Source organism: Neovison vison, chromosome 1 (genome assembly GCF_020171115.1).
Source record: "Neovison vison isolate M4711 chromosome 1, ASM_NN_V1, whole genome shotgun sequence".
NCBI classification, from domain to species: domain Eukaryota; kingdom Metazoa; phylum Chordata; class Mammalia; order Carnivora; family Mustelidae; genus Neogale; species Neogale vison.
This window is the reverse complement of record NC_058091.1, coordinates 216,723,155-216,739,418: the sequence shown is the minus strand read 5'-3', so window position 1 is coordinate 216,739,418 and position 16,264 is coordinate 216,723,155. Positions and strand designations below refer to the sequence as shown.

Below are 16,264 nucleotides of genomic sequence, written 5' to 3'. Positions count from 1 at the left end.
TAGACTTCTTGATATGGTGGCTTTGTGATAACAGGGTCCCCCGTGGGCCTGTGGTCATCTTGCCCGTATCTCCAAGACAAATGTTGGCTCATCTTAGGAAGAGGGGAAAAGATCTGCTGTCATTAAAACCTTAGTGTTCCTGCCTGGCGGACAACACAGCAAATGTCACTAAAAGGAGGCACTTTTTTTAGGTACTTGGGATATTTGAAGCATCATGAGAATGGATTGTGCTGTAGATGAGGGAAAACAAAACTTTGACCATTCATACTGGCCTCTTTGCAAGGGGTTTTCTGTGATAAAGATGCTAATAGAGAAGTTAAAAAATATGTATTCAGTGACCCTCTGGGGCAAGCATTTTGCAGGGTACTTGCATGTATATTACCTCCTTTCCCTTCACAACTATCTGTACAAGGTAGATATTATTTTCCCCATCGTACAAAAACAGAAACTGGGCATAAAGAAGGTAATGATTTTCTCAAGTTCACTTATCTCCTAAATAGCATAACTGAAGTTTGAATCGAAATCTGCTCTCTGAACAGTGAGTTAGGCATATGATTTCTGGAGACCTTTCATGACATCTGAGGAAGCTTTTTATCATTACTAGTTTGTAAGTGCCAATAAAGCAGGGATTCTTGTTGATTTCATTACTAACATATTTTACCTAGAACAGAGCTTGGTACCATAAATATTTATTGAATGAATGGGTCACTTAGGAACAAAACATCAGGAATTCGCTTGAATGCCATGTTTTGCAGTCCCTGGTAGCATTTGTGGAAAGGCATCAAGATGCATTCCTAGTTAGGTTAGTTCGACTTTCTCTCGATAAATACCAAAATGTCATCCTGTCCAAAAGGCTGTTTTTGAATCCCTTTCACTGGGTAGCACAAAATAATAGAGTTCAGCTTGGGGCACCTGGGTGGCTCAGTGGGTTAAAGCCTCTGCCTTCAGCTCAGGTCATGATCCCAGGGTCCTAGGTTCAAGCCCTGAATCGGACTCCCTGCTCAGCAGGGGGCCTGCTTCCTCCTCTCTCTCTCTCTCTCTCTCTCTCTCCTCTCTGCCTGCCTCTCTGCCTACTTGTGATCTCTGTCAAATAAATAAATAAAATAAAATAAAATAAAAAATAAAACAATAGAGTTCAGCTCTTGGCTCATTTACCAAAAATAGAGGAATTAAGTTCATTGATGTAAATATGCTTAAACATATATTTTTAGTGCACAAAACAACCCCCCCCACTTAGTTGTTCAATACCTATTTCTAATGTCTAACAATGTAAAAATCCACATTAGTAACAAGTTTTTTTTTAAGATTTTATTTATTTGAGAGAGAGAGAGAGAGAGAGAGAGACAGCACAAGCAGGGCCAGAGAGAGAAGGAGAAACAGACTCCCCACTGAGGAGGCAGCCCGATGTGGGGCTGGGTCCCAGGACCCTGGCATCATGACCTCAGCTGAAGGTAGTTGCTTCATCGGCTGAGCCACCCAGGTGCCCCTTGTAACAAGTTTTTAATCAAAGAGTAATCTGCTTTGCAGTTTATCTATATAGTCATAAACCTGTTCTGTCCTCATAATTGATGGGAAACATACAGTACCAAGTTAGGAGACTGTAAAATGCTTTGTAAGACGTTTTGACTAAAAATGTCAGAATGTGTCTGAACTTGAATCTGAGTGCATCCAACATGAAGTGCAAGATTTTTTTTTTTTTTTAAAGATTTAATTTATTTATTTGAGAGAGAGAGAGACAGTGAGAGAGAGCATAGCGAGGAGAAGGTCAGAGAGCGAAGCAGACTCCCCATGGAGCTGGGAGCCTGATGTGGGACTCGATCCCGGGACTCCAGGATCACGCCCTGAGCCGAAGGCAGTCGCCCAACCAACTGCGCCACCCAGGCGTCCCTGAAGTGCAAGATGTTTTTATCATTAGAAATTATTTACTTTTCTTGATAGAAGTACTGTGTTTTAACGCTAACACTTCTGTTCGTTAGTGACTTTCGTAGTTAACATATTTTACATCTCTACCAGTTCTGTTTTTGTTTCATTGCTGGTCATAAAGGAGGACTTAAATTGAGAAAAAGGTTTGGGATGTTGGTTATTGGACAGGGCAAGCTTGGTGTGCTGCTTTAGGATGAAGCACGCATTTTTCCTTTGGGGAAAGGTTTTTGGTTATGCAGAGAAAAGGATTAAAGCCTACTTTTGTGTTTCTGTTGTTGGTCATGCATTTGGGGTATGAGGAGGGTTGTCCTCCCACTACGATAAAAAGTTGTCTCCTGAGGAACAAATGAGCAGAATCCCGAGATGATGGATGTGGGTATGATGCTCTGTGGGAAAAAAGGAAGAGCTAGCTGTGGAAGGGATGTAGGAGAGAAGACTTCAGGGAAATTCCTCACTCAGGAGGCTAGCCTGGAATATAATGCTGATTTAGTCCGTGGAAATAATTGGTATGGGAAAGAAATTGTGAATATGAGGAGCATGGTTGGAATAAAGCGATAGTTTGCTAACTTCAGGTGCCTAAGAATCTCTTGATGCTTGTAGAAATGAAGACCGCTGTGTTCCAATGTCCCAGTGGTTTTGTTTCCATAGGATTGGAGTGGAGCCCGGGATTTGGCATTTTAAAATTTTTAATTTCTGAAATTATTTTTCCCCAATGCCATCTTCTCGCAAAACTCTAATACCAGGAATCCTAACCAGGATACTGACAGGATACTGCAGTCAAAATACAGAACCTTGGGGCGCCTGGGTGGCTCAAATGGTTAAGTATCTGCCTTCATCTCAGGTTATGATCTCCAGGCCTTGGGATTAAGCCCATGTCAGGCTCCCAGCTCATTGGGGAGTCTGCTTTTCCCTCTCTCCATGCCTCTCCCCCCGCTGATTATGTTCTTTCTGTCTCTCTCTCTTTCTCTCTCAAATGAATGAATAAAATCTTAAAAAAAAAAAAGGATACAGAAATTTCCCATCATCAGTTCCATCATCACAAAGATTCCTTATCTGGCTACTCTATAACCACACTTACTTCCCTCCTGTCCCCACCTCTTTAACTGCTGGTAACAACGAATCTATCTCTATAATTTTATCATTTCAGCAATATTAAATAAATATAGCATGTGTGTTTTACATGTAGGTTATATACATAATGTGTACTTTCCCTTGGATTGGCTTCTTTCACTCAGCATAATTCTCTCAAGTATCATCCAGGTGTCGGTGTGTGTAATAGTTCATTCCTTTTTATTGTTGAGTAGTAGTCTGGGGTATGGAAGTACTATAGTTTGTTGTAGTTCACTTATAGAAGGATGTCTTGTTGTTCCCTGTTCTTGGCTATTAGAAGTAAAGCTGTTTTTGTGGTGCCTGGCTGGCTTGGTTGGTAGAGTATGAGGCTCTTGATCTTAAGGTTGTGAGTTTGAGCCCTACATTGGGTGTAGAGTTCAGCTAATTAAGAAAAAACTTTTTTTAAAAAAAAGAACTAAAGCTGATTTTAAACATTTATGTACAGATTTTTGTGCACACTTAAATTTTCATTTCTCTGGGATAAATATCTGGGTGTTATAATTTTTGGGTTGTATGGTAGTTGCATGCTTAATTTTATGAGAAAATGCCAATTGTTTTCTGGAGTGATTGTGCTATTTTATATTCCCATCAAATCACAAAGTACATCAACAGTGTACAAGTAATTCAGTTTCTCTTCATCCTCACCAGCATTTGGTGTTGTCACTATTTTTTATTTTAGCTATTCTGAAAGACATGGATGGATAACTCATTGTAGTTTGAATAATAATTCCACATAGCTGATGATGTTCACCATCTTTCATGTGCTTATTTACCATCTGTATATCCTCTCTGGTAAAAGGTTGGCTCATGACTTTTGCTTATTTTCTAATTGGATTGTTTTTCCTACTGTTGAATATTCAAATTTCTTTATATAGTCTAGATCCTAGTCCTTTGTCAGCTATGTGATTTGCCAACATTTTCTTAAGTCTGTAACTTGTTCTCTCAGTCTCTAAGTTCGATGAAGTTCATTCTTTCACTTTTTCCTTTTAAAGATCATGGTTTTGGTCTCAAGTCTTAGAACTTTTTGTTTAGCTGAGATCTCAAAAGATTTTCTTCTATGTAGTTTTGTAAAAGTTTTATAGTTTTGTGTTTTACACTTAAGTTGGTGATTCATTTTGAGTTTATTTTTGTTTAAGACATGAGCATGTCAAGATTCACTTTTTGTTTTTGGTCTATGGATGTCTAATTGCACCAATGCCATTTGTTGGAAATAAGTCCATTGGGCATTTTGGGCTCTGACTCTGTTCTGCTAATCTGTGTGTCTATCATTTCACATAGTCTTAATTATTATAGCTATATAATACATCTTGAACTTGGGTAGAATGAGTCCTTCTACTTTTTTTTTTTTCAAAATTGTTTTTAGTTATTCTTTTATCTTTCCATCTAAATTGTATAATAATCTTGTCTGTATGCATTTTTAAGAAAAAACTTGCTGGGATTCTGATGAGGACAGCATTAAACCTGTAGAACAATTTGGAAGAATTGACATCTTTACTATGTTGTGTCTTCCCATCTATGACCATGATTGATTTACGTTTTTAGTTTTTTTTTTTTATCAGCATTTTATAGTTGTCAGCATAGAAGGCCTGTGTGTACTTTGTTAGATTAGTATCTGAGTTTTTGTTTGTTTGTTTTTATTTTGTTTTTTAGCAATCATAGGTAATTTAAGAATCAGCTCTTGAGACATATTAGCCTAGAGCACAGATAAAATTGTAAGCAAAGATGAAAAGATCAGAGAGGGTGATACAAAGTTGAAGTACTTGCCAGGGGCTGGGTGGATATTTTCTGGTTTCTATTGCGATAATATTGTATGTGGCAGAGAGTAAAACATTGGCATTCAAGTAATTCAGTTTGTTACCTCTATACCACCCTATGAATCTGATTTGGTTCCCATCTAGATTTTTCGACAGAGATGTTTCCACAAGTCAAACTTATTGACATATCCAGCCCATATCTCTACTTTGGTCCATCAGTTAATAAAGTGGAAATCTGAGTATTCATCTTTCCCTTTTACCTGCCTCTTCATCCCTTTGTGATATATTGACAAAGATCAGATTCCAAATTGAGGACCGAGTCCACAGACTTGATCAGTTCACCAAATGTAAATGTCAACCCATGAGAGGTCAAACCTTCTTGAGCGCCCCCAAATTTTCAACATAGCTTTCCTTTAGTCTAAAAAAGTAATAAAATAATAAGTTGAAATGATAAAGTCACATAAACACTTAAAAAAGAATAAAAGGTGGGGCGCCTGGGTGGCTCAGTGGGTTAAGCTGCTGCCTTCGGCTCAGGTCATGATCTCAGGGTACTCAGGGTACTCTGCTCAGCAGGGAGCCTGCTTCCCTCTCTCTCTCTCTGCCTGCCTCTCCATCTACTTGTGATTTCTCTCTGTCAAATAAATAAATAAAATCTTTAAAAAAAAAAAAAGAATAAAAGGTAACAAATGTTTTGCTTTTGGTATCTGATCATTGAATTAGTTCAATACAGTATAATTAGTTCAATTACCATCTTTCCCTTACCTCTTGGCAGCTTCTTAGTTTAATTTAAAAGGTGTCTGGGAAAAAGAAGGGATAGTGTTCAGAAATTTTATGTTTATTCTTTATTTGCCAAGAATATATTGAAATATATGAAAACTGCATGTTCTTTTCAGTGTTTAGAACTAATTAAATTTATAAATTATCATTGAAATGTCATTCTCAGTTTTCAGAAGAAAATGCAAATCAAATGAAGAAAATATATGGAGAATTCTGTAGCCATCACAAAGAAGCTGTCAGCCTCTTTAAAGAACTCCAACAAAATAAAAAGTTTCAGAATTTTATTAAGGCAAGTATTTTTAAACTATTGCAAAGTGGTAAACCAGCATGGGGAATAGTTCATGCTTTCTTGTTATATGACCTTAAACAAGTTTCACATCTAGGTGCTGATTTTCAGGGAAGGAGAAGAAAGGGATAGGCTCATGGCAAAGACAGAAAGTCTCTTTTTCTGTCTTAGCAATGTATTTCTCCCAAATCATTTCCTTTTTGTATCTTATATTTGTAAAGCATCATCTAATCTTCTGAGAACCTTTGTAATATCCTGGGTTGTTATTTCATATCTTGAGATGTAATAAATCAGAAGAACCTTATAAAAATAGAGAATCAGTCCCATGAATCCCCTGGATTCACTTGAAGCAAATCCTGAACATTATATAATTTGGCATGTATATAATATGTATCTCTAAACAGTGCATCTTTTAAAAGTTACAAGGACATTATCACAATTAAGAATTCTTCTTCTTTTGTTTTAAGATTTTATTTATTTGATGGAGGGAGAGAGATCACAAGTAGTCAGAGAGGCAGGCAAAGAGAGAGGGGGAAGCAGGCTCCCGACTGAGCAGAGAGCCCGATGCAGGGCTCAATCCCAGGACCCTGAGATCATGACCCACTGAGCGACCCAGGTGCCCCAAGAATTATTCTTTAGGGGTGCCTGGGTGGCTCAGTGGGTTAAAGCCTCTGCCTTCGGCTCAGGTCATGATCCCAGAGCCCTGCGATAGACCTCCGCGTCAGGCTCTCTGCTTAGCAGGCAGCCTGCTTCCCCTCTTTCTCTGCCTGCCTCTCTGCCTACTTGTGATCTCTGTCTGTCAAATAAATAAATAAATAAAATCTTAAAAATATATATAAAGAATTATTCTTTAATATCCTCAGTATTCAGATTTCCCTAGAAAATGAAATGAAATTGGATTACTTAAGCCAGAAACCAACTAAAGTTTATGTATTGTGTATCAGAGATATATCTTTTAAATCTCTTTCAATTTTGGATGTTCCCCATCCCTTTATTTGTTTTTTGGTGTCCAGTTTATTTGTTGAAGATATCTGTCCTTTAGAGTTCCGTGAATTGTACATTTTTTTCTTTTATTTTGAGAATGTTAGCAGATTCTCCCCCTCCCCCACAGCACATACATGAGTATTGAGAACTTGAAAACTTAAAGAATACTATGAAATTTTTAGGAAGAAAGTTGACCTGATTGGAGGGAACTGTAAGTGCTGTGATGAGTAATAACAAATGTAAAGGAAGAGTGGTTAGAAAAACCAATGGTTAATCGCAAACTCACACTCAAAGTGTAACTTCGATTTGTGACTATTTTCCAGAACTTTTGCTCTTCATAAATCTTAACACTTGGTGAAACTTGCTCACTTTTGGAATTAACTGCAAATATATCAGTGTAACTTGAAACTTCTTAATCTTGGAGAGTTATGTTGCTGAGAGATTAATGGCAAAGCATGTGATTTAATGACCATGAATCAAGTTTTAATTAATGATAATGCCTATTAATCTTTTATCAGAATAGAACAATACAGTGGCCGATTCTTTGTATTATTAAACTCAGACCTCAAAAGAAAATACTGTTTCTATATATGAAAAGTATATGTCTATTTTTAAGCTTCGAAATAGTAATCTTCTGGCTCGACGCCGAGGAATCCCAGAATGCATTCTGCTAGTCACTCAGCGCATCACAAAGTACCCAGTCCTTGTGGAAAGGATTTTGCAGTACACAAAGGGTGAGTCTTAACTTCTAGGGTAAACATTTTACCTCTTGGCCACTTGCCTTAATTTTAAACATAGCCGAGGTGTCATCAACAGATACAAATGCTCGTGGCCTGGGACTCATGAAGGCTGTTGATTAGGGGAAAACTTTTTAGAGCCTTTGGATTTGGATCCTTTTTGAGAAGCTCTCTTTTATAATGTAGCTTTGGGCATAGTCTGAATTGCTTCAGGCAGCCTAAGCCAAGCAGTGTTCTTCTTTCTTCGACTCTGCCTAGCCCCTCTTCAGTTTCCCCACGTCCAGATCTTCTTAATACCTCTGCCTCCTCATCTTCCTGTTACCGACTCAGTAGTGTGATGACACACGCCCCTGGATCCTATCACCAGATGTTACATCTTCCAAGCAGTGAATTATTAGGTTGAAAATGATTTATTAGGGAGCTCTTTTTAACTCTGTCATTCATCAACGACCTGGGGTATCATCTAGGCATCTTTTAGGAAGCTAACAATCACATGGCTGCACCGTAAGCTCCTTGAAGGATCGAGAAGGCCTGTGTCTGGTTCACAACTGGATCTTGAATGCCTAGTATGGTGACTGATAACAACAGAAGAGGCTATCAAGAAATAAAACTGTCCCAGTGCAATGAAAGAAAAAATAAAAATGTCTGTTCTTCCAACTAGCTTATTGATCTTGAGTAAAGTGTCTATTGGATGGTGGCGTGTTAGGTTAACAAGGGCTTGGGTTTGGAATCATGTGAACTGGGATTGCCATTGCATATGCTTGGTTTTACTGCTCACTTGTTGGGCAGGTTCATTAAAGGAGCTTCGGTAAGTGAGACTAACAATCCTCAGGGATGTTGTGAAGATTAAATGAGATTGTTGCATAAAATGCCCAGGACAGAGCCTGGTGTAAACAAAGGACTCACTAAGTGGGAGCTGTTTTTATTACCTTTGTCATGACCAGTGGACTTGGAGGCAATGAAAGGGGTAATGAGATCTTAAACGCCCCCTCTAAAAAAGTCAACCTCTAACATCCTCTTTTTGGGAAGTGATCTAGGCGTGCAGAAATGCATGAATTAGTGTTTCCTTTTTTCAGTCACATTAAGAACTAAGTTCAGGCACAAATGGTAGCCTCTGCTCCTTGTATCCCATTTTTAGCACTACCTGTAACTCAACATGAAATAGAAGCACAATATGAAGAAAAAAGCCTCGTAAGTGTTGTTCACAGAGAAATAATGAAAACAAAATTGAGGCTTTTTTATTTTTATTTATTTATTTATTTATTTATTTTTAAGTAGGCTCCACATGCAATGCGAAGTCCAAAACAGAGCCTGAACTCACAGCCCTGAGATCAAGACTCGGATGCTTAACCAACTGCGCCACCCAGGTGCCAACAAGGCTTTCAGTTTGTACGATCTTCATATTGTCTTAAGAATGGAGTTTAGGGCACCTGGATGGCTCAGTTGGTAGAGCAACTGCCTTCAGCTAGGGTCGTGATCCTGGAATCCTGGGATCCGGTCCCGGGTCGGGCTCTTTGCTCAGCAAGAGGGTCGTCTCCTTGGGACCTTCCCCCTCTCATGCTCGCTCTCTCATTCTCTCTCTCTCTCTCAAATAAATAAATAAAATTTAAAAAATAAAGTAGAGTTAAGTACAATACCCCAAAGACTAAAAACCTCCCACACCAAATTCCTGGTAGACTGAAGAACAGTCATGACCTACTGCCTGTCAGAAATGATAAGCATGACTTGGGGCTTTCTGGGTATAGCTTTCATGGTGGCTGAGTGAATGAATGGAAGCAATGTCTATTGCTTCCTTGGGTCAGACCTTAACTGCTGGTCGGTTCTCGCTCTCTCTGTCTCCTGGGAACATTGGTTTAGGTGACTTGCTTACAACAATGCTTCTCAGACTTCTTTAGGGATCATCTTCTCCTGCAGAACATGCTTACATGCAGATTCTGCTTCAGTGAGGTCTGAGGTGCAAATCCAGTGTACCTAGCAAGACTCCCAGGAGAGGTCGGTGCTGTGTCACTTAGGGTAGCCTGCCATTACAAGACAATAATTTGTCCCTGAAGGTCAAAGACTGAGCCTTTTCTTGGTCTCACCCCAAGTTACTTTGTAACTCAACTTTGATTCTCTTTACTCCCCTTTCCTATTTATGAATACGCTCTTTGGAAAGGAGAACTTTTTGTGGGTTGGTAAGTATAGTAAAGAGGATACTTTCACAGACAGTGAGAAAGAGAGTATCTTCCTTGTGAAAGATCCCTGTCAGGATTTGTTCCTTGGTTTTCTGGAATACCCTTCATGTGTGGAGGACATTGAGAACCTGGAAATGGTCAGACTGTCTGAGGACTTGTTCTCATCTCACTTGACTGCTGTTTCTGTGTGTTGATTTCTGTTGCTGTAGGCTTTCGTTTTCTCTCCCAATTTTTCTGCTCTCCTCTCCTTCTGGCACCTTCTGACCTCTTGAAACTTTCCCTTTGGTTTGCCTCAGTAAACATGAACTAGGTGCTCCTTATCATCCAATAAGACAATAGTTAAATTCCGTTTCATCTGGAGTTCTAGGAGGCTGTTCCAGAAACTCTTCCAGGGCTTTTTCTTGAGACCATTGGGAGATATGAGCAGATGGCCCGTGTTTTAAAGAGTAATAACTGGAATCAATGATTACCTACTGTTGCCATGAGTATAACTGACCCATAAGGCAGAGTGCCTTTGTCCCATTTTTTTAGTCTGAAAAGATGTTGAAATATCATCTTGAATATTTTTTTTTTTTTAAGGAGGGAGGGATTCAGGAAGGCAAATGAGTCTGGGGCCTGTTCAAGTCCCCCTGTAGCTCCCTTTCATGAGAGGATTCTCATTTGGGCCTCCAGGTTGGCCAAGTCCTAAGAAATTCATTGAAGGGATTACTTGATTACCTGTGTCTTGGAAGGTAGAAAGAAAGCCTAGGTTAGTATATAACATACTCATTGCTCTTGGGGTAGGTCAGGCCAATCCTTAGAACTTAGACATCTGGGCGCCTGGGTGGCTTAGTGGGTTAAGCCTCTCCCTTCGGCTGAGGTCATGATCTCAGAGTCCTGGGATCGAGTCCCATATTGGGCTGTCTGCTTGGCAGGGAGCCTGCTTTCTCCTCTCTCTCTGCCTACTTGTGATCTCTCTCTGTCGAATACATAAATAAAATCTTAAAAAAAAAAAAACTTAGATATCTTACTGATAGTATTTTGCTGAACCATATCTGACAAATAAATCTTTTATAATTAAATCTTTTAACAGTTCCTTTTGGGGAGGAAGGGTGAAGAGTAGTAATAAGGTATTTGAACCTAATCCAACATTTTTGTTGTGTGAATTTTTGTTCTTTGTATGATTTTAATTGCATTTAAAACTGAAAAAAAAAAAGCTTTCTCTGCACTTTGGATTATTCTATAGTGTTCTTTTTCCCATGCAGAAAGAAGTGAAGAACATAAAGACTTGTGCAAAGCTCTGGGCTTAATTAAAGACATGATTGCAGCAGTGGATTTAAAAGTCAGCGAGTATGAGAAAAACCAAAAATGGCTGGAGATCCTAAATAAGATCGAAAACAAAACCTACACAAAGCTCAAAAACGGCCATGTGTTTAGGAAGCAAGCATTGATAAGTAAAGAAAGGACTCTCTTACATGATGGACTTGTTTACTGGAAAACTGCGACGGGTCGATTCAAAGGTATCCCTTCTCCTCCTTTGACATATATCACTTATTTAGCAGGACAGATTTTCAAAAGGAGAGTGGTTCAGAGATGGTAGGTACCACACAAACCCCGGAGAAGTGGGAAAGGACCAAGTCATGAAGTTTAGTAAGCAAATGCTACCTATCTTGGATGGGAGTTCACTGCCCCAAGCAAAGCCCTTCCTATACGTTTTATGAATTAGCAATTTGGGGTATTGGAATGAAAGGAGCTGAGAATTCTGGTAATTATTGGCCCGGAAATGTTGCTCTGGCAAATGTAATGTGTTGAAAATGAGGCGGTAGGTCTATACACCTAGGGTCTGTGTACCAAGCCAGCAGGGGGCTGTCACACCAGTGAGGGGAGGACTGCACTCTGAAGGTCATATTCCTTACAGAGTCACAAGATGCAGAAATATACCTGCTCACAGTGGTACAAACTCTTCCTCAGTGCTACTGCTTGGTGTTAACTGACATTAATCTGACTGTGTTAATCTAGTTAAGAGTCTAAAACCATTTATTCAGTTCTAAGGGACTGATTCTATAGGGAGCCTCCTGCTTGGTCCAGGCTTTCTCAACTCGGATCACACACTTTGAATCGCCTTGGGAGTTTAAAAAAAAAAAAAATTGCCAATCTTCAAGTCTTCTCCCAGAGATTCTGCTTTTATTGGTCTGGGGATGAAGCCCAAGCTTAGGGATGCTTAAAGGTCCCCACGTGGGTCTGCTGTGGCATCAGGGTTAAGAAGCACCCATCTGCTCGCATTGTTTTTAATGTATCTTAGTAACATCCTCAGATAAGTGAGAGGAAGAGATTGTTAGTTACTCCAAGGGAACTGGTTACTCCAAGGGAAATCAGATGTAAGCCTTTGGAGGACTGTGAAGTTTTCACAGTGTTTGCAGCTAATGACTAAAATGGGATTTGTGGATCAGCAATGTTGCTACTCGGAGTGAGCCACAGTTAGAACATTAACCAAGCTTAATTATTAACCAGTCTGCAGACCCCAGCTCTACAAGTTCTTAGCTCTTGGTTCAGTTCTTCGCATCAGCAGTTTGCTAATTCTGTTTTAGATGTTTAGTCAGCTAGTGAAGGTAGGTTCCTGTGTACAATTTGTAGGGGGCATACAGGACCCAAACTCTGCTCAGGTCTAGATGGAATGATTCAACAGATTTGCACACATAAGTTAAAGGCAGAAGCTGCCTTCTAATAGTTAGGATTAAGGTTCTTTTTCTAAAGGTAAGTATTTGCTCTGTTCTATTAGAACCTTTGTTTATTGGATAGTTCTTTTCCATTTTGAAAGCTCCAGTATTAAATGTTGCTGGAGATTTAGCAATACCTATAGTTACATGCATGCTTACACGGCTAATCTGAGTTGTTTGTAGAGTTTCTCTCTGGCTGTCCTAAATAAGGGCATTTTTATAAAAGTTCCACAATTAGGCTAAATCTTAGTTTTCTTATTTTTAATAAATTGATTTAAGTTTCCACCATGAAATCCAAATATTTGATAAGGGCATTTGAACTGTGGTTTGCTTCATTAATACTGGCAATATCTTTTCTTTGAAGATATCCTGGCTCTACTTCTAACTGATGTGCTGCTTTTTTTACAAGAAAAAGACCAGAAATACATCTTTGCAGCTGTTGTAAGTATATGGTCATGTGACGCACATTTTAAAGGGTTGGGTACCACATATCTTTGAAAAATGCCTTAAAGTCCTTGTCCTTGTGAAATTAAGTAGCCATTGGCAAGAGCCTACCCCTTGTATTTCCAGTAGTATTGGTGACTGCTGTGTTCCCTCTCATTTGGTTTAATAAGCATGAAATGTGTTGATTTATAGCCAGGAGTGGTGGTCATCTCATTCAGTTGCTGATTGCCAATTCAATTGTTAATCGTTAATGTAAAAATACTAAAGTACCTTGGGACTGGTTGGTGGGCAAGCACTCTCCTCAAACCCTCAAGTGACTCTCTGCTGTCTGGCCACCGTGGTATATCTTCCAGATCTCTCCCACCCCTTTCCTGACCGTGCCTTCCCAGCCACTCAGATGTTAATGCTGGGAATAGCAGGTCTCTTCCAGAATCTTGTCCCACTTCCATTGGTCCATCCCTGGTGTACCCACTACTAGCTCCATTCATAACTATCATGATGTTCCTTCTGCCAAACAAGAGAACATCATTGTGGTATCTAAGGTTTAAAGAAGATTCTTGTTTCTACTATAATGGCTACTAATTACTAAGATTACTCATGTAAAATTTATCTTTATAGTGTGGTACATGAATCTCATGGCTGGCACAGAGTTAGGCTACAAGTAAAATGAGTATTTTATAACATCTTTTACACAGCATCTTGCAGTCCAGAATGACTCACTTAAAGAAGGAAGATCTCATCAATTAACTTTGTCAGCCTTGTGGAGCATTAGGCCCTGTTAAAGGAAAGAATCCAAGATGTAGTACCAATGTGGGCATTATAATGGCAGCTCTCTAAAATGGTTCTTATTTATCATCCATTGATAGATAGGACAGTGATAGATAGGACAGTTGGGAACCACTAGCACATGTCATCAATTCCAGCTGGTTTTAGCAAGTCAAAGCTTAATGAAGTTTCTGTTTTGCCATTCAGAGAAAACAAAGAAGCATGCCTGCCGAGGGTTGGATTTGGGGGAGGAAGAGGTTGGTAGAGTGCCCCCCCTGCTCATCTGTGCTTGTCAGGTTGGCCTAGCAGGCTTCTTCACCCTGTTAAGCATGTTGCTTTCATCAGGATGCTGATGCCAGGTTGCATAAAGCTCAGAGATTGCTTCATGGGGCTACTCCAGAGGATAGCTAGAGGCCTTAGACAAGTCCCCATGGCTCTGAGCCATTTGAGCTGTCTGTATTGCATATTTCATGACAACCCACTGATTTGTCAAGCAGCCTGTGTGTGCTTTTCTCTGGGATCTAAGTAAGAAGGTGGGACCATTTTGTTTTTCCTATGGGAGGTGAGGACCATGACAAGAGAGAAAACAAATTCATACCACACTTTTTTTTAAAAAAGATTTATTTAATTTATTTGACAGAGATCACAAGTAGGCAGAGAGGCAGGCAGAGAGAGAGGGAGGAAGCAGGCTTCCCGCTGAGCAGAGAGCCCAATGTGGGGCTCGATCCCAGGACCCTAAGATCATGACCTGAGCCGAAGGCAGAGGCTTTAACCCACTGAGCCACCCAGGCGCCCCTCATACCACACTTTTAAAGAAACCCAAGTTTGGTCAAAACCAGAGAGCTGAAAGAGAAGCAAACTGTGCCTTCTTGGGTGTTATGACAGGCCAAGATGACCTGCTGATGGGTCAAAGATTAGACACAGCATAGAGACAACTGTCTTATCTTCTAGTTCAACATAGTGTATGCATCGTGGTGAAGGTATGATGCTCACTTTATAGTCACTGCTTGACATACGGATCTGTCCCACTTATGTGACCTCTTTCAGAGTTATCTGTGCCTGCCTTAGACCACATTTGCCATTAAGCTGGACATTAGGAAGGCAGTCTGCCAAATGCCAGGATGAAGGTAACCACAGCTTTCCTCCTCTTGGTAGAAGGGGTTTGTCTCTGGACAACAGTAAGATGATGCTGATACTGTTTCATGGAGTTGCTAGCCTGATACGTAGCAGCTTTCATAAAAGCCAGCCAAGCCCCTGTCCATGTCAGGGAGCAAAATAGAAAGCATTATCCTTAAGGACTCAAAGGCACTACACTGTTCAAGCATATGCTTTTGAGTGGCATCATAGACATTTAGGTTAGCACAGCCCTCCAGTCGTAAATATCTTATTTACGCTGTATGGAGGGAATTGCTTGAGGGAATTGCTGTCTTAGCCAGGGTCATACCGATGTCTGGATTTCCTGGTTTGCACCTTGGCATTGGAGAAAGTCATCTTCATGCTAATACCCACAGGTAAGTTTCTCTGCTCTAGGTGCTGTTAGAAGAACTTTATGAAATGTTTATCTTGCTACATGTTACAAAAGACATGATGAATTTGGACATGGCCAGAACATGAGCAGCTGAAAACAGCAGAAAAAAAATGGAGTCCCTATAAGATAATTTTGCTTTTAAAGAGGACTCCCCTGGAAATGGGAGTAGGACCCAAATCTAAGAAATGACTGGGAAATTCCGCTGAGTCTAGGAGGACCTCTTAAATCTTGGATTTACTGAGTCTAGGAGGACCTCTTAAATATTAAAGAAGGTAATTTCAAAATGAACCGTAAAAAAAGACAAGGGAACATGGAGATGTACAAGTTCAAGTTCAAAACAGGAAACAGTCTGAAGGTCTTGTTGTCCCAGTGGGATTTCAAATGATATTACTGACAGAGACAGCCACTTTGTGGAATCCCAAATGGAGACAGGTGACAATAGAGTTGAAGGTAACAGCTCCCTTTCCTCTTCCTCTGGGGCACACTCTGCCTTGAGGGCTTGGCGGGAAACAGGAGAGACCTGGGAGTGGACTTGGGATCGAGGATCCCATAGCGAGTGCTGATACTTTAGTAACCTGGTGAGAACATGGCCTGTCTCCCAGATGGCTGGGATTAATCAGAGACAGCCTGTGTGTTCACATGGGTACCTGAGCCCAGGATTGCTAGTCTGCTTTTTCCAAGAACCCACACATCTCTGGTTTTTTAAAAAAGGGGGAATCCCCCAGTTCTTAAATGTTGGTGACTGTTTAAAAAAAAAAAAATCTGTTTTGAAAATACTGTGGCACAAGCTTGGCCACAAGCTCTGCAGGCTGGGTTAGGCCTTGCCATGACCAATTTTTAACATCTGTTTTTAAGGTAGACACATTACTTCCATTCCTAGAGGTTTAATTTGAATTCTTGATTATATCTAGTGTTCTAGTGTGATTAATGTGAATAATGATGGGCATGACCCTACGGTCTCCTCATCTGATGGTAATTTAATTTAATTTTCATTTTATTTTATTTTTATTATTCTTATTTATTTTATTTTATTCATTTTATTATTTTTTTCCTCACCATAGCACATACGCTGATGGTGATTTAATT

The 16,264-nt window shown here is 39.8% G+C and overlaps 1 protein-coding gene across 4 annotated transcripts in view; it reads left to right on the top strand.

Moving 5' to 3' along the window:
• Positions 1-16,264, top strand: part of ARHGEF28 (Rho guanine nucleotide exchange factor 28) — a 319,328-nt gene that overhangs the window by 250,506 nt on the left and 52,558 nt on the right. For all 4 annotated transcript variants that reach the window (XM_044267188.1, XM_044267215.1, XM_044267197.1 and 1 more), the window contains 4 exons: positions 5,731-5,853; positions 7,451-7,568; positions 10,990-11,244; positions 12,806-12,882. In XM_044267188.1, coding sequence (XP_044123123.1) covers positions 5,731-5,853; positions 7,451-7,568; positions 10,990-11,244; positions 12,806-12,882 — 573 coding nt within the window. The remainder of the gene's footprint in view (positions 1-5,730; positions 5,854-7,450; positions 7,569-10,989; positions 11,245-12,805; positions 12,883-16,264) is intronic.